We start from the raw sequence: 24,478 nt of genomic DNA on the forward strand, positions 1-24,478 counted from the left end.
TAATATGAAGTTTCATTGTTGTCACCCAGGCTGGAGTATAATGGTGCAATCTCGGCTCACTACAACCTCTGCTTCCTAGGTTCAAGTGATTCTCCTGCCTCCGCCTCCGAAGTAGCTGGGATTACAGGCACCTGCCACCATACCCAGCTAATTTTTGTATTTTTAGTAGAGATGGGGTTTTACCACATTGGCCAGGCTGTTCTCAAACTCCTGACCTCAGGTGATCAGCGTGCCTCAGCCTCCCAAAGTGCTGAGATTACAGGCATGAGCCACTGCGCCCAGCCACCTATGTTTACTTCTAAGTTTTATAGTTATAGCTCTTAACATTTAGTTTCTTGATCCATTTTGGTTAATTTTTGTATAGAGTGTGAGGTAGGGGTCCAGGTTCATTCTTTTGCATGTGACTATCCATTTGTCCCAGCATCATTTTTTTAAAAGACTATTGTTTACTCCATTGAATAGCAGAAATTGCCACTCTTGTCAGAAATTAAAATTGGCTCAAATGTGAGAGTTTGTTTCGGGATTCTCAATTCTAGATACATATAAATCAACAGAGTCAATATTCCATTGATGTCTGTTAATCTAGTACCACAGTATCTCAATTACTGTAGCTTTTCATTAAGTTTTGAAATAAGGAAATGTGAGAATTCCAACTCTGTATTTCTTTCTTTCTTTCTTTTTTTTTTTTTTGAGGCAGAGTCTCGCTCTGTCACAAAAAAGCAGCTTACAAAACAGCAGGCTGGAGTGCAGTGGTGTGATCTCAGCTCACTGCAACCTCTGCCTCCCTCCCAGGTTCAGGCAATTCTCCTGCCTCAGCCTCCTGAGCAGCTGGGATTACAGGTGCACACCACCACACACAGCTAATTTTTGTATTCTTAGTAGAGATGGGGTTTCACTGTGTTTGCCAGGCTGGTCTCGAACTCCTGACCTCAAGTGATTTGCCCACCTTGGCCTCCCAATTGTATTTCTTTTTCAAGACTGTTTTAGCTATTCTGGGTCTCTTGAATTTCCATATGAATTTAAGATCGGCTGGCTAATTCCTACAAAGAAAGCAACTTGAATTTTGATGGGCATTGCATTCATCACTTTGCTTCATGATGACACTTAAAAATGATTATGCAAGTTCATATTAACAAAATTTCACTTGAATAGCAATGTAGTCCTAAGTTCTCCTATGAAACAATTACAAAACGTAAAAGAACATATTTATTTTGGCTATCACATATGAACACAGGATTTCAGTTTGTTTAAAGACTTCATTTCCAACAGATGTTACAGCATATTAGTCATAAAAATCATCAGAATCGTCGGCGTTATAGTTTCTAGGGCGTAATGCAGCCTCAATTTCTGAGTTGCTGTCGTCAGACTCATCCCAGACGGCTGGAAAATAAAACCAGACAGCCATTTAACATTTCTGCACTCTAGTTAAGAGCTTACAAAACAGCACAGCACAGAGGGACTGGCTGAGCAGAGTGTCAGTTTGCAAAATGCCTAACAGGGACACCACATGATGCACCTGACCAGACACATCCAAATGCATGTCCGTATTGCACAAATGTACACATTTCAAAGTGTACTATGCAGTGTTATGGAACACACTTTGTAGAATACTTCCTTTTCCCTTCTGTTGTGCCCAACTCTTTATCATAGGATAGGGATTTAAAGTCAGGGTTAATGGCTGGGCGCAGTGGCTCACGCCTGTAATCCCAGCACTTTGGGAGGCCGAGGTAGGGGTATCACCTGAGGTTAGAAGTTCGAGACCAGGCTGACCAACATATAGAAACCCCAACTCAACTTAAAATACAAAATTAGCCAGGCGTGGTGGCACATGCCTGTAATCCCAGCTACTTGGGAGGCTGAGGCAGGAGAATTGCTTGTAAACTCAGGAGGTGGAGGTTGTGGTGAGCTGAGATAATGCCACTGCACTCCAGCCTGGGCAACAAGAGCAAAACTCCCTCAAACAAAAAGACAAACAAACAAACAAACAAATAAATAAAAATAAAGTCAGTCAGAGGTAACATGGAAGCAGGGTTCCCTGGGGTGTTGTATCATCCTGATGCCACCCCACCCCAGCTGCCCCTCCACTTTTATCTCCCTCTCTTCTTTATGAGAGCAGAGAGGAGAATGGAAAGATATGGCAGAGGAATAATCAGAGATGTTTAGCCTGAGACAGGACTTTGGTCCACATTGTTTACTTGAGAGGTGATCCCAGGAACCATGGAGACAGAGACACAAGGAATACGGGCAGCCAGTGAAGGGTATGATGATGAGTAGCTGCCTGGCAGTGAATGGATGGGCGAGGCTCAGCCTGCTGGGGCCCCTGAGAGCCTGAAGAACTCTCCCCAGATTGTCCCAATGAAGAGCAAGGGAACGGGGTTACCGATCACCAACTCACCTCTGCTGGCTGAGGGTTGCTCTCAACCCAGGGCATCAACTCCCCGGCACTTTGGGCTGTCCTGTGAGGGCTGGTCTGCTCCTACAGCCGAGAAAGCCCTCAGGCAGACAGACACAGCTGCCTGGTGGAGCTGAGGTGCCTTCAGGTGGCCCGGCAGAAATGTGGTGGTGGAGCTGACCACATCTACTACAGCAACAATCTCTTAACTCTGCTGACACCTGCACGCACCGCCTGCCAGCTCTGTGCTGACCTCATATGTGACCCCATCTCAACCTCACACCAGCCTGGCAAGGTAAGTATTAATGTTTCCATTTTACTGAGCAAACAAACTGGGGCTGAGGGGGTTAAGTAACTGGCCACAATCACAATGCCAGTGAGTGGCCAAGCCGGGAGTCCCACCAAGTCATCTGACTCAAGCCCATACTCCACATCACAACCCACCGAGTACTTGTCTCCCCAACTGTAGGTAGCTGTCCTTCTAGAAGAGTGATTCACACTGGAGTACTTGCTAAAAATGCAGATTCCTAGGCCTAGGCACTACAGCAGCTCTGAATTCGTTTCCATGCTGGGTTAGCAAAGTGGGACACATTGGGTGCTTGATAAATAGTACATATTTTTGTTATTAGCAATAAAACTATTAATCAAATATACCTTTAATTTACGGTATAAGGGGGTTTAAGGAGACAGGAGCTGAGAAAGCCCAAGTTGGGCAACAGGTATGCCACAGTGTCATGGTAGAAGGAGGGCTAGATCCTTCCTGTGAGCTGGGTGTTGAAGGATGAATAGGAGCTCCCTGGGCTGAGGAGAAGGAAAAGGGACTCCCTACAGAAGGAACAACATGGGCAAAGATACAGAGGCATAGGTGTGGTATAGCTGAAAAAAGCTGACCGTGGCTTGACTCAAAGAGGGCTGGACCTTGGGAGGAATAAGCTGGAGAGCAGGGCTGGGGCCTCCCGGGAACGGAGAAAGCTCAGACTCTGCCCTGCAGGTGGTGGGGAGGCATCGGTAGTCCTTACACAGGAAGGTGGGGGAAGCCAGGGTTTGGAGGCTGGTGGCCAGGTGGAGGACCGTCAGGAGCTGGGAGGGACTGGGTATGAGGAAACCGGTTAGTTACTTCAAGAGCCTGTCCAGTCATGAGCAACGGGTACTTCTGAGGATGGGGAGAGAGGCAAGAAACATTTTACTGGTAAAATACACCATGCTGGTAATTAATTAGATGCAGGGGCCAGGATCCCCCTGCAAAGTCATACTCTCAAATTACAATGCTCTGCCCCTGTGGTCCATGACACCTGTGTGGCCCTGTCTATGAAGAACTGTGCCTCCAGAAGCCCTCAGGTCCCACCCCAGGGAGAGCTGCAAGGGCAGTCCCTGTGAGCATGGCCGCTTCAGGACTCACACGAGGGTGTAAACAACAAATGCATGTCGCAGAGTTTTTTGGTTAAAACAAAAAATGAAAATCTGGTGTCCAGTTATTTCTCTTACCATTAGATATTAAATTGATCATGGGTTTGTTTTTGTTTTCATGCCTGCAAAAAAAAAGAAACAGTCTTAAGTTCTGGAAAAAAAAAAAAAGACAATGAGACTAACATTTTCATAACAAATGCATTAGCACTTTGAGTCACTGGAGGCCAGAACTTTGCACTTAATTCCCAGATTTTAAAAGTAAAAGGAAGATATTGGGATGCAGCGTGGCCTTGTTGGGAGGGTCGCTGCTCAACAGCATTGCTCCTGTCTTGTGTGTGTCCCCTCGGCAGGTCAGCATGGCCCGCCCCCCACTGCTGAGCTGTGCCTGGGTGGGGCCATGTGTTCCTGGGGGAGGATGATCGCATGGGCCCCTGAGGCAGAGGACCGGTTTCCCTTCAACAGACTTCTGGAAAACACCGATGTGTAAAGCTTTAGTGCTTTTAGGCAAGCTAAAAATGAAACACTTCCAGTAGGGAATTTAAGACGTTGTTGGGGAAGCTAAAATACTTAGTCAAACCAGTGGCAGCAATGCTAACAGCTTAAGAAAGGATTCCAGAATAAACACCTGGTAGAGAGCACTGCAAGTGTCACATAAAAGCCAGTGTCCATGACATCCAGGACTGAGTGACTTCTCGACTGAGGCCAATACAGCAAGAAAACTGGCTCTATATGATATGATTTCTCCATGTGCCTTTTCAGGAGCTTTTGCAATTTTAATAAGTTTAAGGTTCTTTAAGACTTGGTCACAGGAGATGTCAGAAGAGAAACCACTCTTGGTGCATGGCTCGACACCGCCCTACACCATGCACCGCCACCTCACGGCCGCAGCCTTGCTCTCCTGGACACAGTAAACCCTGCAAATACATCTTTTCCTTCCCTTTGGGCCAAGTCTGGTTGACTTTTGGCTTAAAAATCTACCTTTTGCTATAATTTCCTTTTTATTTTTTTCAGAAAAACATGCTCCACTAAGGTATCATTTTCTCGGCTATCTTTCAGTGTTCGCTGTAAACTTAGTGCTTGTTTCTTTAATTGCCATGACTGAGTAGTGCTCACAGCCATTTCTCCATGAAGCATGGGAGACCTCTATGAGCATCTGGAAGGGTCAGCAGCTGAATGACAGTCCTGGAGCTGCCAGGATTGTGGGGACCTGCCAGTGAGGTGAGCCTGCAAGAACCCATTTTACAGAAAGTGACACACACACACACACACACACACACACACACACACACACACACACACACACAAATGCAACTGTGGGGATGTCTATTATTTCCCCACCTCCCAATACCTGAGGACACAGGGCTAGGTGCTGCAGGGGAGGGTGGATTATAAAACTCTAGGAGGAGTAGAAAGAGCCTAATTTGCCAGCTGTGGTCCATACAAGAAGAGCCACAGCGGGAGGGGTAGAGAGCTTTGCTGGCTGGGGGGACTGAGAGCACTGTGGCGGCGATGGGGGAGCTGCAAGACCGCAGAGGAAGCCAGGTGCCTCCCAAGGCAGAGGCCTTCACAGGCTGGGACTGAGGAACAAGGTGTGGTGTGGTGGGGCAGCAGGGAGTCCAGGACACAGGAGAAAGGACACAGTGGCAGGAGAGCTCAGCCAGGTGCCCATGTCCTGGGTCACTTCTCTGAGCTCCAGAAAGAAACACATTCAGCGCCCACTTGGTGGCTTCATGTAGCTCCTCCGAAGTGCCTCACGGTCAACACTCCCATCCACAACCAAACTCACCATCCTCTCTGCCAGACCAGGCCCTTCCTCCCATCTCAGCGAATGGCACCCCGACCCACTAGTCCTCCCAAGCCTCTCTCCAGTCTCCACTCCTCTTTTCTCCACACTGGCCCTTGTCCTGCTATTCCTCCCCAACTTCCACAAGACTTCGTGCAGTCCTCACCAGTTCCCTGGGCACTGCCACCACACTGGTCAACAAAACTATCAGCTCTTACTTCTGTCTCTGCAACAACCTCCTAACTGGTGACACACTCATCTTGTCCCCTACAACCCATTTTCCACTAGGCAATTAAGAGTGAGCTTTCTGAAATGCAAATCTGGTCACTCCACTTCCTCGCTTAAAATTCTTCAACGCCTTGCCACTGATTTCTGCTCAAAGACCTAAATCCCAAGCAGCGCCTCCAAGGTGGATCCCCAGGGGTGTCGTGCTGTCCCGCTGGAGCCTTCCCACTTCCGACTCCCTGTCTTCACCACTGAGTCCTCATCAAGTTGCTGTTTCACATTCACTTGTGCAGTGAACTGATGGGCCACCCTTTCCCCTCTGACTGCAAGCTCCATGCGCGCAGTGACGACACCTGTTTCAGCTCACCTGGGTAATGCGGTGCACAGCACTTAACAGGTGATTAATGAACATGTTCACTTGGAATGAACAAGTGCTCCTCACTAAGCTGAGGGCCCTGATTAAAGGCATTTGATCAATATTCAATTATACAATACTTAATTTGCCTATTTCTATTTAATATTACACTTCAGAATCAAGTTCAAGTTTCTTTGGCTTTCCTGCTGACAAAGAAAAAAAAAATAAAAACCCAGAAAAGCTAAAGGTGGGGGAGGAAAGGAAAAAAGTCACGTACAATGCTGTAAACACAGACGCATGAGAACCATCTATGCGAGTGTGTGTCAGTAGTCACTTAACTCATCAAAAGCAATCAGCCAGCAACGCCGAGTCCTGCCACGGAGGTGACCCACTGCGCATCTCAGGGATCTCACTTCTGCATGTGGTACTCTAGGAAAAAATGATTTCCTGAAGCCATGTCTCTATGAGGCCACTTGAACTTGCTTTTTCTGTCTGTCCTATGGTTATACAGTGTGGCTTTGAGAACATTTAAGCCACAGGGAGCCAGTAAACATCCCAGTGAAATGTGAATTAATTGTGTAATGGTTCTTAATTGTCTGTGTTATTGGTTTACTCACAGGAAACATGTTTCAGAGCTAAATGTGCGTGGTGCGTGATCTACCCACGGAGAAGGGCAGAGGGCGCTTTCCAGTGTTTTGTTCTCAACTCTCACATTGAAGGGGCAATTATTGTTCCTTTTGAGAAAATCTCTGAAAGTCAATGTGACCCTGCAATTCAAGGTTGATTTTTTATTATACAGAATTCTTAGGGTCAATTTTTTTTTTCTTTAGGTCATATCTAATATGTAAAGCTAAGGCAAGGCTGATGGAGAAGCCTGAGAACTTTCTCTGGTGTCCTGGATAGAGCCAACGACCTTGTCCACTAGAGTAGATGAAATAATAACAAAACTGCATTTCAGAAAGTAAAAGAAATCAGAGTGAAGGGTGTAGGCCATGGGATATGGTCACCATGTGGTCTTATGTGCTTGGAATCTGACTGCCTAATCTTTGCTGAGAGTGTAGAAGTAATGTTTCCATCTTGTAAGACAGAGGTTGGCAAAGGTTTTCTGTAAAGAGCCAGACAGTAAATAGTTTGGGCTTTGTGGGCCATATGGTCAGCTGCAACTACTGAATTCTGTGGTTGTAGCATAGAAACAACCATGGACAATTTGTAAACTAAAAGATGTGGCTGTATTCCAATTAAACTTCATGTATAGACACTGGAATTTTAATTTCATCTAATTTTCAGATGTCATGAAACATTATTCTTTGAATTTTCTTCCAACCATTTAAAAATGTGAAAACCACTCTTTGCTTGCAGGCTGCAGAGACCCAGGCAGTGGCCTGGGCATGGCCCAAGGGCCATTACAGCTGTCAAGAATTGCCTCACATGAGGCCCATGCTGCAAGCCTAAGAGCCTGCCTCTCCCCTGCACTGTGGCTCAGGGGTGACCCTTGGAACCCCAGAGAGCAGACTTGGTATTTTTTCCCCAGAAGTTTACAATTGGACTGGAGGTCCTACTTCAAAATAAACCATTTTCAGGTAAGACACTAGAGATGATTAACTGAGTAAATTAAAATAAAACCATGTTCCGCTGGTCTCATTTTAATGGGACAATCAGCTGGGTGCGGTGGCTCTCACCTGTAATCCAAGAACTTCGGAAGGCTGAGGCAGGTGGATCACCTGACGTCAGGAGTTCGAGATTAGCCTGGCCAATATGGTGAACCCCTGTCTCTCCTAATAATACTAAAATTAGCCAGGCATGGTGTTACACACCTGTAATCCCAGCTACTCGGGAGGCTGAGGCAGGAGAATCACTTGAACCTAGGAGATGGAGGTTGCAATGAGCCGAGATCACACCATTGCACTCCAGCTTGGGTGACAGAGCAAGACTCTGTCTAAAAAAAAGTTAATTTATTTTTATTAATTTAAAAATGATATGACAATTATCTCTGCGGAATTTCCCAGTAGGTTTGGTCATTTTTTTCTCCCAGCTGTACTAGGAGTGTCCTATTTCCGTTAGGGAGATGCCCACATATTACCATTCTGCCATATTGACTTCATCACATCTCTCCCCTCTACCTATCCATTAAGCCATCTCATTTCGGATGCATTTTGATAAATGCTTATCAATTCTCCTGCCATTGATAAGCCAGATTAGGACAATTCTAATCAGAGTCACTTTTGTTCTCAACCTTGTTAAGAAGTGAAGGCCAGCCAGGTTTTAACAGAACAGGTTTTATCTGAGAGCAGTCCTGACACACGGTAAACATCCTATGCATGGGGTCAGGATGACACAGTGTGCAATGGAAAACAGTAACAATTACGTGTCAGTTGTTCACTTTGTAAGAGCAAAAGGCTAACGTAGCTAGAATTGGTCTACACAGCCAACATCAATATAAAGTTACACAGTAAGGATTATTGACAATAATAAGTTTTGCTTTGTGGAGCCAACAAGTAAAGACAAAAATGAGACACAAGAATACCCAAGGCCAAGAAGGCTACTATCAAATTAGAAGACAGCATTTACAGATTATCAACCCAGAGCCTTCGCTGTACAGTGGTAGAGCCCAGAGAGGTTGAGAAATGTGTCCTAAGACACATAGAACGAGCCAGCAGTAGAGCAGAAGTGGAAGAAAACACTCCTTTCGGGACACTCCTAAAATGCACACATTGTAGACACCCACCCCACAGGACTCCTGAGAAGCGGGAAAACACTAGGACAAGGAGAACCCTGCCGTCGTGCGTGCCTTGCTATATGAGCTGCTTTCAGTAGCTGAGACAGAATCAGCTCTGGGGCCAGACAGACTCTGCTCACCGCAGGGTACTGGACAAGTTGCCTACCTCTCCAAGTGCCAGTTTCCTTGTCTGTAGAATGGGGACAGTAATGCCTTCTTGGAAGTGTTCTGATAAATTTACAGACAATCCCGTGTGAGAGCCTGTAGACAGCAGACCTCAGTAAGCAGTACCACTGCACAGTCATCACATTTGGATCAACAAAAGCATGTGCTCAGTTTGGTGATGTGCAGCCATGGGTTCCAGGTGGGGGTGATCAATACTCAGACACAGGGGCCAAGGAATGGGAGGTTCGGGGACAGATGGAGAGAAGATAGGCCTGAGATGCGTGGTTTCTTCCTCGAAGAACCTGATGGATGGGTGCCCTTGAAACGGGAAGAGACAGGGAAACTGCCTTAGCCAGGCCTTCCAGGAGCAGGGGCAGAGCAAGGCATCAGGCTTTGTGTTGGGGCTGCAGCAGCAAACAAGACAGACTCGCTCCATGCCCTTGAGGTGCTTGCCCTCCAGTAAAGAGACTGACACCAGAATAACCACCATGACATGGGCTGAAAAGGCAACTGCAGGGTTGGCTGAGAACTGGCAACAGTGGAATTGGGGGATGATGTTCCAGGCCTTCAGCATGTTCCAAGAGCTCTCATCAAGGTCAGGGCCCGAAGCCAGACACCTCTCCATCAGCAGACAAGACAGCAGCCAGGAAAGACCCCCAGTGAGGCTCTCTGCAAGTGTGTTCAGCCAGGTCCTACTTCCTGAAACTGTGGATGCATCGGCAGAGGGCATATTCACAGTCACCACCAGTCTCCTTTTGAAAATGCATGTGTCTAAACACATACGCATACACATTCACACACACATACTGTCTCATACACACACAGTCTCTCACACACTTATGCAGATAACTGTAAGCAATGCATGATTCCCTGCAGCTCAAGCACATGATGCCATACAGAAGGGAGGGAACTTGTACAAACTGCCTTTCATAAAAAACAAAACAAACACTGGAGTGGATGGTGGAGCTATGTACCCACACTTACTCACGCAGGAAATGTAGTGACTATCCAGCGCTGGTGATTAAGAAACCCGCCACTGGGCATGGGGGCTCGCCTGTAATCCCGGCACTCTGAGAGGCCGAGGAGAGAGGATTGCCTGAGCTCAGGAGTTCGCAACCAGCCTGGGCAACATGTCGTTTCTACCAAAAACACAAAAAAATAGCTGAGTGTGATGGCATGTGCCTATGGTTCCAGCTACTTGGGAGGCTGAGGTGGGAGAATTGCTTGAGGCTGGGAGGCAAAGGTTGCAGTGAGCCAAGATTGTGTCACTGCACTGCAGCCTGGGTGACAGAGCAAGACCCCATCTCAATAAATAAATAAATTAATGAAATCTGCCACACTGTGGGAGGGAGGATACCGGGAAATGGCTTCTACCCCTACACTACAGATGATAACAGAAATAGCTAGGGTGACCACAGGAGGGGTATGCTGTACAGCCAGGTCTCTGCTTAGGAAACTTTCAGAAGGTTGAGTTAAGCCTTGAAAAATCTAGAGGGCCTTAACCAGGTAAAAGAGTGGGGCAGGAGCATTCCAATGAAAGCTAGGAACATGAAAGAGTGGGTCATATGTGAGCACGACACGTGGTCTGGCTGTCAACTATTCATGAGCAGGGGGGCAAGGGGAGCTGCCTGGTAAGGGTGTGCAGTGTGCAGACCACCCATGCTTGACAGGGTGCAGGTCCTCCTCAGAGATTCATGGCAGCAGAGGTGGGTGTCAGATACTCATTCCTGTTCCAGAGCAGGAGGAGGGGGCAGAGTTTGGAAAAAAGAGCAGAGGGAAGGCCTAATGTTTGTAACACATTGGCTCAATTTTGTGATCAAAAAATTTTTTTTTTTTTTTTTGAGACAGAGTTTTGCCCTGTCACCCAGGCTGGAGTGCAATGGCATGCTCTTGGCCCACTGCAACCTCAGCCTCCCAGGTTCAAATGATTCTCCTGCCTCAGCCTCCTGAGTAGCAGGGATTACAGGCCCCTGCCACCATGTCCAGCTAATTTTTGTATTTTTAGTAGCGATGGGGTTTTGCCATGTTGGCCAGCCTGGTCTCGAATTCCTGACCTCAGGTGATACACCCACCTTGGCCTCCCAAAGTGTTGGGATTACAGGCGTGAGCCACCACACCCAGTCATCATTTTTTCTGAAACAGTCTTGCTCTGTTGCCCAGATGAGTGCAATGGCACAATCTTGGCTCACTGCAAATTCTGCCTCCAGGTTCATGAGATTTTCCTACCTCGGCCTTCCAAGTAGCTGGGATTACAGGTGCATACCACCACAACTGGCTAATTTTTTTTTGTTGTTGTATTTTTAGTAAAGATGGGGATTCACCATGTTGGCCAGGCTGGTCTCAAACTCCTGACCTCAAGTGATCTGCCTGCCTCAGCCTCCCAAAGTGCTGGGATTATAGGCATGAGCCACTGTGTCCTGCTTGTCAATATAATGTTTTAAAAAAGAAAAAATAGTCATGGTCCATTAACAAACATACCCAAGTTACTGTGATTTTGAGGCCACACCAGTTGAATGTGGCAATGAGACTCAGAGGGTCCTGCCAGGAGCACTGTCCATGGTGTCCAGGATTAGGAGGAATAGCTCCTGGCGGGAAGTGTCCTTCCAGTTCTGGAGTCTTATTAGAAGGATGAAAATAGCTAATTTATGAGAAGACATGGTCTTTGGACTCCAAATTCTAAAATTTTTAATGGTTTTTGAATGCTAGCAGAAATCAGTGTTACAATTTCTAAAGAAGCAACTTCGGCTGGAATGTTCCTCAAAACAGACATATGTTTCTGAAAAACAGAAGGCAAAAAATAATCCAGAAAGAAAAAAAACCCCAATGACTGTGCCAACAAATTTCTGTAAACACTAATTTTAGGTTTTAAAGGCCAACCAGTAATTTAACAAAGTCTGAGCGCCCCCTGATGGTTAATCAGGGGACCTACAAAGGATGCCACTTTTAGTGGAGTGAGGTCAACTTGTTAACTTTTTCTCTTCAAATAAGCAGTGATTGTTCTTATTTGCTTTGTGCAGATAAAGAAAGTATGTGGGCTTGTGATAAGAAACATGACATATTTAGGAAGCTGCTAATTCAATGGAATTTAAGAACAGAGATTTGCCAAACCCAAGACAGAGAAGAGTGCTTTTATATAAGAACCTAAAGGACTTCCAGCAAAAACTCATTTTTATTTCATTGGACTATTGGTTCCTTAAAATCTTTGTTATTCCCGGAAATATGCACAGTGACCAGGCAAAGACAGATGCCACCGCCCCCACCAGAGCATTAACTGTGGGCTGGCGCCCTCCACTGGTCACTCCGGTGGCTGCAAGGTTGGCACCGAATGCCACCCACGGTGGCCCTGCCAGGGTACAGTGGCTGGGTGACTTCTGCTACCTTTCCCCCAAGCAATTATGTTGCAAGCACACACCCTTTCCTTTTGGCAAAACATTATCTGGTCCAACCAGTAAGCTGAAGTTACAAGGCAGGAACCAGTAAGCTAAGGGCAGGCTGTTAAAATATACTCTCCACTGAACAAACGGATCCGGGAGAGTGAAAACCACTTGCTGGGGAAGGTAAAGCGAGACAATGTTTGCAGAAGAGAGGAAGCTCTGGCATGCACCCCTGAACAAAAGGGAACAAGTGGTCTTTACTTGGAGAACAGCTTCCTATTAGGACTCACTCCTTCGTACATTATGCCTTTCATCCCCACTCAACCACAAAATGATTTTGCTGAAGCAAATACAATGGTAGAAAAAGATTTACACTGAAAGAATCTTTAATAATAAACTGTTGCCAATCTGCCTACTTGCCCGTGATTTATAATACAATAAACATCAGATTCTATTACGGCTCATGCACTGAAGCTGCTGCTCTGAAAAACGGAATATGAAAGCACCCAAACCCCACCACCATCACAATGAAATGAGCATGTATAAATGTGCTAAGAGTATCTCTTTGCATCTTTTATAGCTTGTGTGTATTAATCTGTAACGCTTATTAAGAAAGTCATTGCTATGCAAAGCAGCACCCAATCCCTTTCTCTGGCTTTTCAACAGGAGTGCACTGTTTAGCCAATAGGACGGACCCTCTGGCCCTCATTCTGCATTCATCACAGGCAACATTTGCACAATGTATCTCTCAAAGGCGGCTGAAAAGAAGGCCTTAATACTCATGTAAACAACTGCAAACCAATTACTTAATGAATCAGGCCCACACATAATGAGGTGCAGACAAAGAGCTATAAATGCATTTTTGCGCCCAAGCCGCTGCTTTAAAGTAAAATCCCTCAGCTGTAGTTTGGGCTTAACTAGCACATCATAATTATTGTCTCTAGGACATCAGAGGAAGCCATTTTTTTTTTTTTTTTTTTTTTTTTTTTTGGGGTCTTTTTTTTTTTGAGGTTGCTCATCAGCTCACTGACAAAATAGAGCAAAGAAGAATTTTTAAAGTGCTACAGCAGCACTGCACTGTTATGTTTATTCTCAAGTACCGGGTTTGAGACCACTTGTAAAAGCAATAAAGCACAAGGAGTGACTGCAGTAAGTGGGATCCTTAAATGTAAGCCTCTAAGAAATTTCAGTGAATCCAGCACAAACAGCAAAACTGGAGCTCTCCAAAGCCCAGGGTGGCGTATTAACAACACCAAACCCAGCACAAGAACCAAACCGTGACAAACAGCACACCAAACCCACGCACTCTGAGCCCAGACCTTTTCATCACTGGATTATTATCAAGTGCCTAGAACCAAGAGTTCCTTGAAGGCCTTTTTGTGTGGTATATATTTTTTTCCCCTTAGAGGGGATGATAAGATTACTTGTAATTTATTAGGAAATTAATTTCATACAGAAACAATGCTAATAACAAAAGGCCTCTGCCTGAATTTGAAGAAGCAAAAAGGTTTGATTAGACAAGATGTGAAATTATTAGACTGAGAATTGTTCTACAAAATCCAACTGCTTTCTCAATGTCTTTAAAATTTTCCCAAAGAACCTATGTAAAGACTGTTTAGGAAGAACTGAGTTTTTTAGTGCCTCTATATATTATTAAGCCAAATGGTAACATTCGACCCTGAAAACAATCTGTAGAATTTATTGTCATTTAAAATTTGTTTTAGAAGATCTAGAACTTGAATTTATAATCTAATCATAATAACATAATACTTTAATACTCTTCCTGTCCTGTTTACCTCCCCCTTCCTTCAAAAATATGGATGAAAACCTGGGTATTAAAAATAATAATTTCTGATAATTAAATGAGTTGTTTCCCTAAAACTGAACTTGTCAAGCTTCTAAAACCATTTTAGAAATTCAATCTTGTTTTAATATATTCCACTTTCTAAAAACATTGTATTGTTTTATAAAATATGAATAAAAATAGAATTTTTTCATTTAAAAAATTCTACACTTCTGGCTCAAATCATTTTCTCTTATGAAACATTATATGTTATACTAGAAATGCAAAGTTCCTGTTCTAAAATTTCATCGGGGACAAGGAGTTAATTCAAATGTAATATAATCATCTAAAGGACATCTTTCTACTGAACAATACTGTTACAAAAGGAAACTTGCTATGCTATTTTAAACAATATTTAGCTCAAAGCAAAAGAGTAGGGTATTTCATCAGATGATAGCTTATATTCCCATCTACAAATTCTAAGTGACCTGAAGCTTCTGTGATTAGTATTTTATGTTAATGACAAATTCAGCACACAACTCTCTTATCACTGCTTACAAAAAGCTACTGCTACAGTTTAACAAATGTGAAAAGATAAATTTTGTTCTTTATGGAAAATAATCAAGAAAGTATTAGAAAAGGAAAGAATCTAGCCTAAATACTTGGTTGAAAAAAGAAGAGGAAAATAAAAATGAATATCCACGAATTACTAGTTTATATATTAGCCATCACAAAAAGAAGAAACATGCCACTTTATTTCTTTTAAGGCCTGATGTTTTCTCTCTGCCCTTTTTCTGACAACCTCCATTGTGTGGTCTCTAAGCAGTCCTACTGCGAGCAGCTGTAGACGCTAATTTGTGGTTCACTGAGGTGTCAATTGAGTCTTAAACCAAGGAAACAACAGCTGCAAAACAATACTTGGCTCTGGTGCAAATATTTTCAAAGGTAGACTAAAGTTTCAACTGTTATTTTAGATAAACAAAAACCCAAACCATAACCTTCCAAGTCACACAACAAAATAATATGCAGCCAGACTTTAATTCATTGCGTTGTGACATTTCTCATCTTGCTGCCACTATTCAGAAAGCCTTTCACAACTTTACCTTGACAAAGGACTTCCTTCGCTAGATGAAAAACTAGCTTCCGAAGCAATTTTGTTAGTTGTCTTTGTTTCGAATGCACCGCTGCCAATGTTCAAACCTGTGATAAGTGTAAATATGGAGAGTTAGCTTTGGCTGTCATGCAGCCATGGGACAAAACGAACAAAGTGGCCTCACAGTAAGTTTGGTGAAACAAGCGCCAACAGAGGAAGATGGTGTTCAAGCCACAGAAAGCAAGGGAGCTTCTGAGGCAGAGAATGAAATGTTGGTAGAATATTGAAAGGCAGTGGGGTGTTTCCTTGTGATACCTAAATAGAAATCACAAAAAATAAAAACTGAAATCATCCAAACAGTTCAGTTTAAAATGACCAAGATGCACGTGTAGGCATATGGATCTTTACTGTGTCACAAAGCACTGGATAATTCCCATTGTTAAAACACATGGGCAGCAAACCAGGGCTCAGAAATAATTGAGACCCGTGGATAAGTTACCCACCTTATCCACTCTCAAGCCCCTCTGCAAAATCCTCTATTTTCCATTCCACAGAGGAGACTGAATTTCCACTGAAAACCATCAAGACCACTCTTTATTAGCCTCTAAAGGTTGAGAAGGAGGATGCACACTCCACCTCTTTTCCTGGAGCCAGAAACCTGGATATTCCCACGCTGCCCCATTTGCAGGGCAATCCCTGATCTTTGCCTCCTGGGAGTTCTCAGCCTTGGATGTTTCTGCTACAGGTCCGCTTCTTAACTGGCAATCAAAATCACAGATACAGCATGCATGGGCATCTTTGCAAAAAGCATTTGCTGAATTTGTAACCTGTAACCTGCCTGCTTGCATGTACGCTCTGCAGCAAAGCAATTATTTTTAAAATGTGTCCACATGCAGCCCAAAGAGGGTGTCCACATGCTTAACAGGAGGCAGTCTTTTCAGACATGAAAACTAAGGCTGAAGTTTTAAGTGGCTTTCCTCAGGACAGATCCAAAGACTCAAGAGTAAGTGAAACATGCACTGCTTCTTCACTAGTTAGATTTGGGGTTGGCTCCTTGAGTGCAGAGTGCACCACCACCTCCCACCCCTGCTATTTGTAACAGCACTGTGAAGCTGCCCTCCACCCTCCCAGCCCACTTTCTGCTTTTCTTTAGGGCTCACATAAGTCCTTAGGATCAGAATAAGAGTAAGGGCGAAAAGACAACACACAGCCAAATGTAGGATGAACATCAAGGGAAGGATCTGACTACAATGACAATGACAGCAAACACAGGCAGGAGCACGTCCATGATTCTACTGCCAGAAACTCTGGAATCTTGCAAAACACGTAGTGCAATTTTGAGGATGGAGTAAGGAAACTGGATTTAGGGGTGCTTGACTATACAACCTAGAGTGTCATTTCACTTATGAATAAATTAATAAAATGCATTAAACATGAGATTAATAGTACCACAATCTATAATTTCTTACACACATCCAAGGGACTACAACTTACATGTCAAATTTACTCATCTTTTGTTTTTTTGAGACAGAGTCCGGCTCTGTCACCCAGGCTGGAGTGCAGTGGCATGATCTCAGCTCACTGCAACCTCTGCCTCTGGGGTTCAAGCCTTTCTCCTGCCTCAGCCTCCTGAGTAGCCGAGGCGCTAGTCACCATGCCTGGCTAATTTTTGTATTTTTCGTGGAGATGGGGTTTCACGATGTTAGCCAGGCTGGTCTCAAACTCCTGACCTCAGGTGATCTGCCTGTCTTGGCCTCTAAAAGTGCTGGAATTACAGGTGTGAGCCATGGCCCAGCCAAATTTACTCGTCTTTTGCACCTGTCCAATTAACTATGGAAAATAACACTTACTAGAAACAGATGTGTGGAGTCACTTTTCAGAGTATGTGTCAGCTATCCAGCTGTAAGGCTCTGAGCAAGGTGTTACTCTCCTGGGGCTTGGTTTGTGAAATGGGGGGGTTGGCTACATTCTAATATCTCTCTAGATTCTAATTCCATGACTCAAATGTGAAGAATGTCATGGAAAGCAAACAGTTAAAGAGTTTGCAAGTGATGACAATCTCCAGCAGGACAGAGACCCTGTTTTTTTTTTTTTTTTTTTTTTGAGATGGAGTCTCATTCTGTCACCCAGGCTAGAGTGTAGTGGCGCAATCTCGGCTCACTACAACCTCTGCCTCCCGGGTTCAAGCAATTATCTGTCTCAGCATCCTGAGTAGCTGAGATCACAAGTGTCCATCACCATGCCCAGCTAATTTTTGCATTTTTAGTAAAGACGAGGTTTCACCATTTTGGTCAGGCTGGTCTTGAACTCCTGACCTTGTGATCTACCCGCCTTGGCCTTCCAAAGTGCTGGGATTACAGGCATGAGCCATCACACTCGGCCAAAGGCCCTGTTTTATACCTAACAAACTACAATGTCTTATGTTTGCAGAGTTCAAATCACCACTACCACCACAATGGCCGGCTCTCCTAGGGGGCTTTTCACTATCAGACGCTGTGCTGGGCACTTAACGTGCAGTGGGTCACCAAATCCTCAAAACCACCAAAAGAACTGGATTTTGCCGCACCTGACTCTACCACTAGTATTATCCAGGAAACAGCTCTCCAAACACAGGCAGCTAAGTCTGATGCACCCTAAGTATGTCTCTCAAAAATATGTCTGAAGAAGACATTTTTCTGTTTTCTTTTTTAGATAGGGTCTTGCTCTGCTGCCCAGTGCAGTGGTGTGGTCATAGCTCGCTACAGCCTCAAACTTCTGGGCCCAAGTGATCCTTTTGCCTTAGCTTCTTGAGTAGCTGGGACTACAGGAACACACTAACATGTATGGCTAATTTTAAAATTTTTTGGTAAAAACAGTGTCTTGCTATACTGCCCAGGGTGGTCTCAAACTCCTGGCCTCAAGCAACCCTCACACCCTGGCCTCCCAAAATGCTGGGATTATAGGCATGAGCCACTGTACCTGGCTAAAGAAGACATCCTTGAGACAACTGGGAAATCTGAATATGGACTGGGAATTATATGGTATTTAGAAACCACTGTTCATTCTGCTAGGTGAAATAATGGCATGGTAGCTAAGAAAGTCATTAATGTTCATTTCCTCCTATATTAATCCATTTACTCTCACAGAGGACGTTAAGGTGATTTATACTTTAAAAACCGGTATAATGAAAGGAAAATCACTGAAAATAACAGATAAACAATAACAAAGTATAACAACCAAAATTACAATTAAACCAAAATCCTAGATGGAAGGAACTATAATCAAGTTTAAAATTTAGCTTTCCTGGCTAGGCATGGTGGCTCACACCTGTAATCCCAACACTTTGGGAGACCAAGGCAGGTGGATTGCTTGAGTCTAGGAGTTCAAGACCAGCCTGAGCAACATGGCAAAACCCTATCTCTATTAAAAAAAAAAATACAAAAGTTAGCTGAGTGTGGTGGTGCGCACCTGTAGTCGCAGCTACATGGGAGACTGAGGTGGGAAGACTGCTTGAGCCTGGGAGGTTGAGGCTTCATGAGCCATGATCATGCCACTGCACTCTAGCCTGAGAGACAGAGCAAGACCCTGCCTCAAAAATAATAAATACACACATACATACATACATAAATACCTAAATAATTAAAATTTAGCTTTCCTGGGATTTATACACCTTTTAGTAAAAGAACTCAAAGGAGTTCTTTTTAGTAAAAAAAACTCCTCCAACATTCTGGTGAGGGAAAGCAGCCCAACACAACACTGCCCACTGAATGACTAAGAGACTGGCAGCAATGGGGAAAAGAAGGAATTTGGAAGTGTCTTCTCAGGGTCACTGGTGACAAGTCACTATCATGACACGCCTGGCAGAATCCAGGGCCTGGGAGGGCCATTGCCATGCTGGCCAGCACATGTCTAGGACACAACAAAAGGGCTTTCCCACATGTCCATTTGCTAAGAATAGAAAAGTACTAGCTCATTCTGACCTGCTGACAGCTCAATACAGAGCAAACTTCAGAAACCTTCAAAGAATAACCACCCTTCACTGAACACAGCCCTGCCTTGCCACTTTGGTCCCCTGGACACTGCCATATGCCCTTACTTACCTGACAAGTGTGACACAGGAGCATCTGCCTTTTGAAACCTGCTTTCAGTTTGATTTGTATTATCCTGAAGGGTAGCCTTCTTCAGCAACTGGTAGGCTTCTGTTTCTATTGATTAAAGAAAAACACAAAAACACTACATTTTTTACTGCCCAGAAAGAAGCTTCTTAAATTCTTCCTATGAGATTAACACTTCTCAAATGCATGCAAATTATTATTTTCTGAACTGTCACTTTTTAGACATTCTGAAAACAAACCAAAAACAATTTAGTTGAACCCAAGTTTCAGGACTCAAAGACAAGTAGTATGAGTTTATCTGAGGCAGCCAAATTCTAGTCATTGTTTTGAGTGGATCTGCGGATAGGTTCACTATCACAGTAAAGTAGTTTCTCTTCCCTCTGGGCCTTGTAGAGGCAGCTACTGGAATGAACCAGAAGAGAGAGCCAGTCTTTCTAAGTGGTCAGGTTACTCAGAAACACTCTTTCCTCCGGCTCTTGGACTCTCACACTTGAGTGCAGGGGCTCTGGCACAGGGCTGGGGGAATGGGGAGAGGGTCAGGAAGGATGGTGACAGCTGGATGAGCTCAGAGTCCCACAGCTGAGGAAGTCTAACCAATTCTTGCATGGGGAAGGAGTGAGAGTGAGTTTGCAGACAGCAAAGCCAGGTGTTCACAAGGATCAGCGGCAGCCTGCACCTGCTCATGTTCATAGGATGCCCTTGGCTATGCAGGGCTTCTAATGGCATCTGCTGTAGATGAAATTGAGGAAGACGTGGGAAAAACAGTAAACAAAAATATGTAAAGAACCTGAGTGACACAACCTTCCCCATTACTCTAAGTTTCAAGGGCACCTAGATGAAATGGAGAATGGAGAATCAGAGTTTCAGCACAGACATAACAAAATAGGATCTATGTCTACATCTTCAACGTGGCACAAAAAGAGTCCCACTGTCAACGTCAGGGGCTGGCAATAGGTTGCATTTCTGCTTTTGCTGGCTTCATTTAAGAACTTAACCGTGAGACCCTTATTACGAGTACTTAAGATGAGCATTATACTTTGGAATATTAAATACTACGTAATTAAAATATGTACAGATCAGGGATTCTTCGCTCTGAAGATAAAAATTCTAAGGTAACACTTGCTGGATTGTGAAATCAATTTAGGTCATTGAAACTAGTATTTTGAAAAATCTAACAAAGAAAACATCAGACAGTGCATACAGAGGGGAAAGTACTGTTTTGTGTAATGTGTGTTTGTGTGTGTGGGCAGGAGGGGTGGGGGCTGGGACGAAAGTATTTCCTGATGAGGCTGGTCACATTGTCCTAGGATGGCTCCGATGGGATGGTGTCATGATGCCCTCTGGCTAGTCTTTACATCCGTGTTACTTCAACTATACTGTGAGGTAGCTGTGAAAGAGGGACAATATTAACAAAATCAAAAACAGAGTGTCTGAATTCTAAAGGTAAAGAATCAGTGTAAAAGAGGTAAAAGTGCCCTGTTTCATTTTTATTTTATAAAAATCAACCAAAAAGTTTTTCAGCTTTCAGGATACAAGTCCAGATCTTAATTACCATATATTATTTCTGCATTCAATTAAACTTATTTCATCAAGCAAAAGATAGCAAAAAAAAAAAAAAAAAAAAAAAAAAAGGAGCAGCTTCTTGATCAACAAAGCCTCCTGGCCACTGGAAGCTGGAGCTGCACACTGCAAGTTCTCTTGTCCTTTGTCTGAAGGTAAATCACTTGACTCCAGTGATGGCTCTCCTGCTTCTCAGAAACCAGGAAAATGTGTCATTGGCAATCAGAAGAGGATTTCTGTCAGAAATATCAAGCTAGTAGTCTTGAGGTAATTTCAGATTTGGGAGGGATTAAGCATTCTGCCCAAACAGAAGAAGGACTGATAATATTACTGGTTTGAGGTAAGCAAGGGAGGAAATTACCAATGTGAAGTGAAATCACTTATAGCAACAAGGGACCATTTTGATACTCTGGAAAAGATGGGCCCTTTCTATGCTCCACATTTTCCATTCTGGTACCCCTCCCTTCCTTACTGAAGAGTGTGGGCTCTGTAATCGGGCTTTCGCTCCATGGCTTTTGGCTGACCACCCAACCTGTGATGGCTCACCCTCCTGCCCCATTCAACCAGAGCCCACCCCTTCCCAACCACACTCCTCACCAGTGTTTCATCCTTAAGCCTTTGTGGCCCTTCTCCAAGCACAGTCACCGAAGCCCACCTGGATAGTTTTTATCCTGACATGAGTCATAAAGGGGTGGCAAGATCAAGCTGAGGACTGTTGGGCATATCTCTTGCCCCCAATCCCAGTGTGCACTCCCCTCCAATTGCTTAAAGGCAAAGTGAAGTTTAAAAGGAACAAAGATGAAGTGTATTCACCTGGAGGAATGACAATCACTGAGGCAGGACCACAGACATCAAAGCAGCTGGAGAGGGCAGAGCACCCAGCACTGCTGCCGTCTGATTGAGGATCAGATGCATCAGAGCTGAAGTCGTTTTCCCCACAGCATGCATCACACCTCTATTTAGTCAGAATTGTTGCACAAAACTATTTATGAAAGACCAGAAGATTATCCACATAGGAAAAACAAAATTAATAGGGCTGGTTGAAACAAATTAGAAGTGGTTAAAGGATGCACAGCCTGCATAGAACAAGGTTGGAGAAGGGAAGGAAGGTTCAAGGACAGGTATTGCAAACAGACTGGACGGGGTGGGCATTGTGGATGCAGATGCCTCTGGGGCCAAGCAGGTACCTCCACTAAGTGACTATGGCCAGGCAGGAGCGGCAGGAAGGGCCTGCCTTGCAGCAGGCAGGGAGGCACATGACCTGTCCACAGAGCACAGCTGCTCCTTGGCTCCAGCCAATTGCTGCCTGGTGGGAAAGTGGGCCTGGTCTTGCCAGACTTCTGCCTTTTCTTTCTTCTTTTTAAAAATAAAACACTGCACAGACAAAACAGAACATATTTGTAGCCTCAAAACTAGATGGTAGTGAGCAACTTTTTGTGTTCACTGAAAGTGGTACAAGAATACTTAGGGAAAAACTGCAGCCAAGAATACAAGTTAGATGTTAGGAAAAGCTTTCTTGTTGAAAGGGTTGTTGGAATACGTTATCCAGGGAGGCATCAGCTGTATGAAGATTTTTAAGGAGCTGTCTGTATCAAACAGATCAGGTTTCAAACTATGGAGGGAAGAGGGTACTTTTTGCTAGAAGTTCTCAAACAAATCAGACATCCTCCTGAAACAGCCCAGAAGACTTGGCCAGGATGCTAACTTCATCAAGCAAGAGTGTAAAGCTATGGACACTCTTTAAGGTTTGTGGCAATTCAGGTCCAGGATTTTTTAGAAGGAGGAAAGACAGTGATGAACCAAGCGGTTAAAAGCTGCACTTTGTTGCTGCTCTGCAAATTCATAGTTATTTGAACAAATAAAGAAGCAAAAGTAATCAATCTAGAAGTTCAAGTTAGTCTGTTATAAACAAGGTAGGGACAAAGTTGATATATGTCCAAGGGGAAAAGAATTTAGTTTTTTCAACTGCAAGTAAACTGTAAGTCTGAAAATTTGAGGACTGGGTGGCTGCTTTAAAGGCTTCACTTTCTAGCCTCACTTAGAACTCCAGGGAAACACTTCCTAGCCTAAAACACTCAGAAAATATTGAGTAGTAAAAATGTTTCAATAAAACAAACATTTCTAAAGAATAGAATTATTTTTGGTTGGAATATTCTGATACACACAGAAACAAACACACGCACGCATGTTCAAGCCTTCAGTTGTGAATCTTTTGTTCAAGCATCAATTATATACTCAAATCAGTGCTTAGATTTAGTTTAAAAACCAGAAAATATTGCAGTTTAAAATGTAAGGCAAGACAAAGAGGGCCATCCCATGCAGTCTATAGCTCCAGAAGGTGAAAATCTATCCTTGTCTATTAACTCCTGACTGATGACATGAGATAAATGTATTTTCCTCTATTTTGTTACATAAGCCGCCTGAACCCAATCATCTTCCTGCAAAATGCTGAAGGATCCCTGAGACTGTTTATTTTTTGATATGTGTTTTGTGTCTAGAAAATAGAAACGGTGAGAGAAAGAAAGTGAAAACATGTTGAACAAAGAGAGGTGAGAGAGAGATGATGTTGAGAGAAGAAAGAGAAAGCCTCAACTTCTTATCTTTTTTCTCTTTTATATGCAAATGTACACCTGCTAAAATACTTCTAAATCTACAAATAAAAAGAAAATATCTGATGAACAAGTGCTTTTAACACCCCATTACAAGAGCCAGACAAACACGTGGTTCACCAGTCTCTAAGGGGTATCTTGGAGGCAGGGAATTTGCCCATTGCTTTTTCAGAAATCCTTGATGAAAAAAAGAAGAGTTGGGCCCGGAAAAAAAATAACAAAGGGAGATGCAAACAATACTGTCACTACGGCTAAAAAACTGACCTTGAACTGACAGAGAACTGGGCATGTTTGAGTAAGGGAGGATAACTGCTATTTCTATATGAAGTTAAAATGAAATCTGGAAAATATTCTCTGTCTACTGAGTTTTTACTTTTCACATATTTCTACACTTACGTGTTTTTTCATATTGTACTAGATGTGTTGCTGACAGGGCAAACTCAAGTCATTTTCTGGAAAATATTCTCTGTCCACTGAGTTTTCCAGCCTTGTTACTTTTCACATGTGTTCTACACTTACGTGTTTTTCATGTTGTACTAGATGTGTTGCTGACACAGCAAACTTGGTCATTTTTGCAAAATAAAATAAAAATTGTGAGATATATTTCTTAAGTTAGTTCTAAAGGTAAATATTATCATTGAAAATCCAGAAATCATTTGCCTAGTAATCTGCTTAAATAAAAATAAGGGCCGGGCGCTGTGGCTCACGCCTGTCATCCCAGCACTCTGGGAGGCTGAGGTGGGAGGATCACCCGAGGTTGGGAGCTCAAGACCAGCTTGACCAACATGGTGAAACACTGTCTCTACTAAAAATACAAAAATTAGCCGGGCATGGTTGCACATGCCTGTAATCCTAGCTACTCGGCAGGCTGATGCAGGAGAATCACTTGAACCCAGGAGGCAGAGGTTGCGGTGAGCCAAGT

At 43.8% G+C, this 24,478-nt stretch overlaps 2 protein-coding genes across 10 annotated transcripts in view; both read right to left on the reverse strand.

Annotated features, from left to right (window-relative positions):
* Window positions 1–1,193: 1,193 nt before the first annotated feature.
* KIZ (kizuna centrosomal protein) overlaps window positions 1,194–24,478 on the reverse strand; it is a 110,917-nt gene continuing 87,632 nt past the window's right edge. For 5 of the 9 annotated variants that reach the window (XM_037743085.1, XM_037743084.1, XM_037743082.1 and 2 more), the window contains 3 exons: window positions 19,373–19,477; window positions 15,304–15,400; window positions 6,352–7,267 (listed from right to left, as the gene is read on the reverse strand). In XM_037743085.1, coding sequence (XP_037599013.1) covers window positions 7,117–7,267; window positions 15,304–15,400; window positions 19,373–19,477 — 353 coding nt within the window. In that variant the 3' untranslated portion in view covers window positions 6,352–7,116. Of the gene's footprint in view, window positions 1,381–3,877; window positions 3,922–6,351; window positions 7,268–15,303; window positions 15,401–19,372; window positions 19,478–24,478 lie in introns of those variants that run through there. The other 4 variants (XM_037743087.1, XM_017541491.2, XM_017541487.2 and 1 more) reach the window with 2 other exon arrangements.
* Window positions 8,055–10,174, reverse strand: LOC108313183. The gene has a single exon (XM_017541494.2). It carries the CDS (start codon window positions 9,834–9,836, stop codon window positions 9,183–9,185), a length of 654 nt encoding a protein of 217 aa, XP_017396983.1. The 5' UTR covers window positions 9,837–10,174; the 3' UTR covers window positions 8,055–9,182.

Source organism: Cebus imitator, unplaced genomic scaffold (assembly GCF_001604975.1).
Source record: "Cebus imitator isolate Cc_AM_T3 unplaced genomic scaffold, Cebus_imitator-1.0 Scaffold134, whole genome shotgun sequence".
Lineage (NCBI taxonomy): Eukaryota > Metazoa > Chordata > Mammalia > Primates > Cebidae > Cebus > Cebus imitator.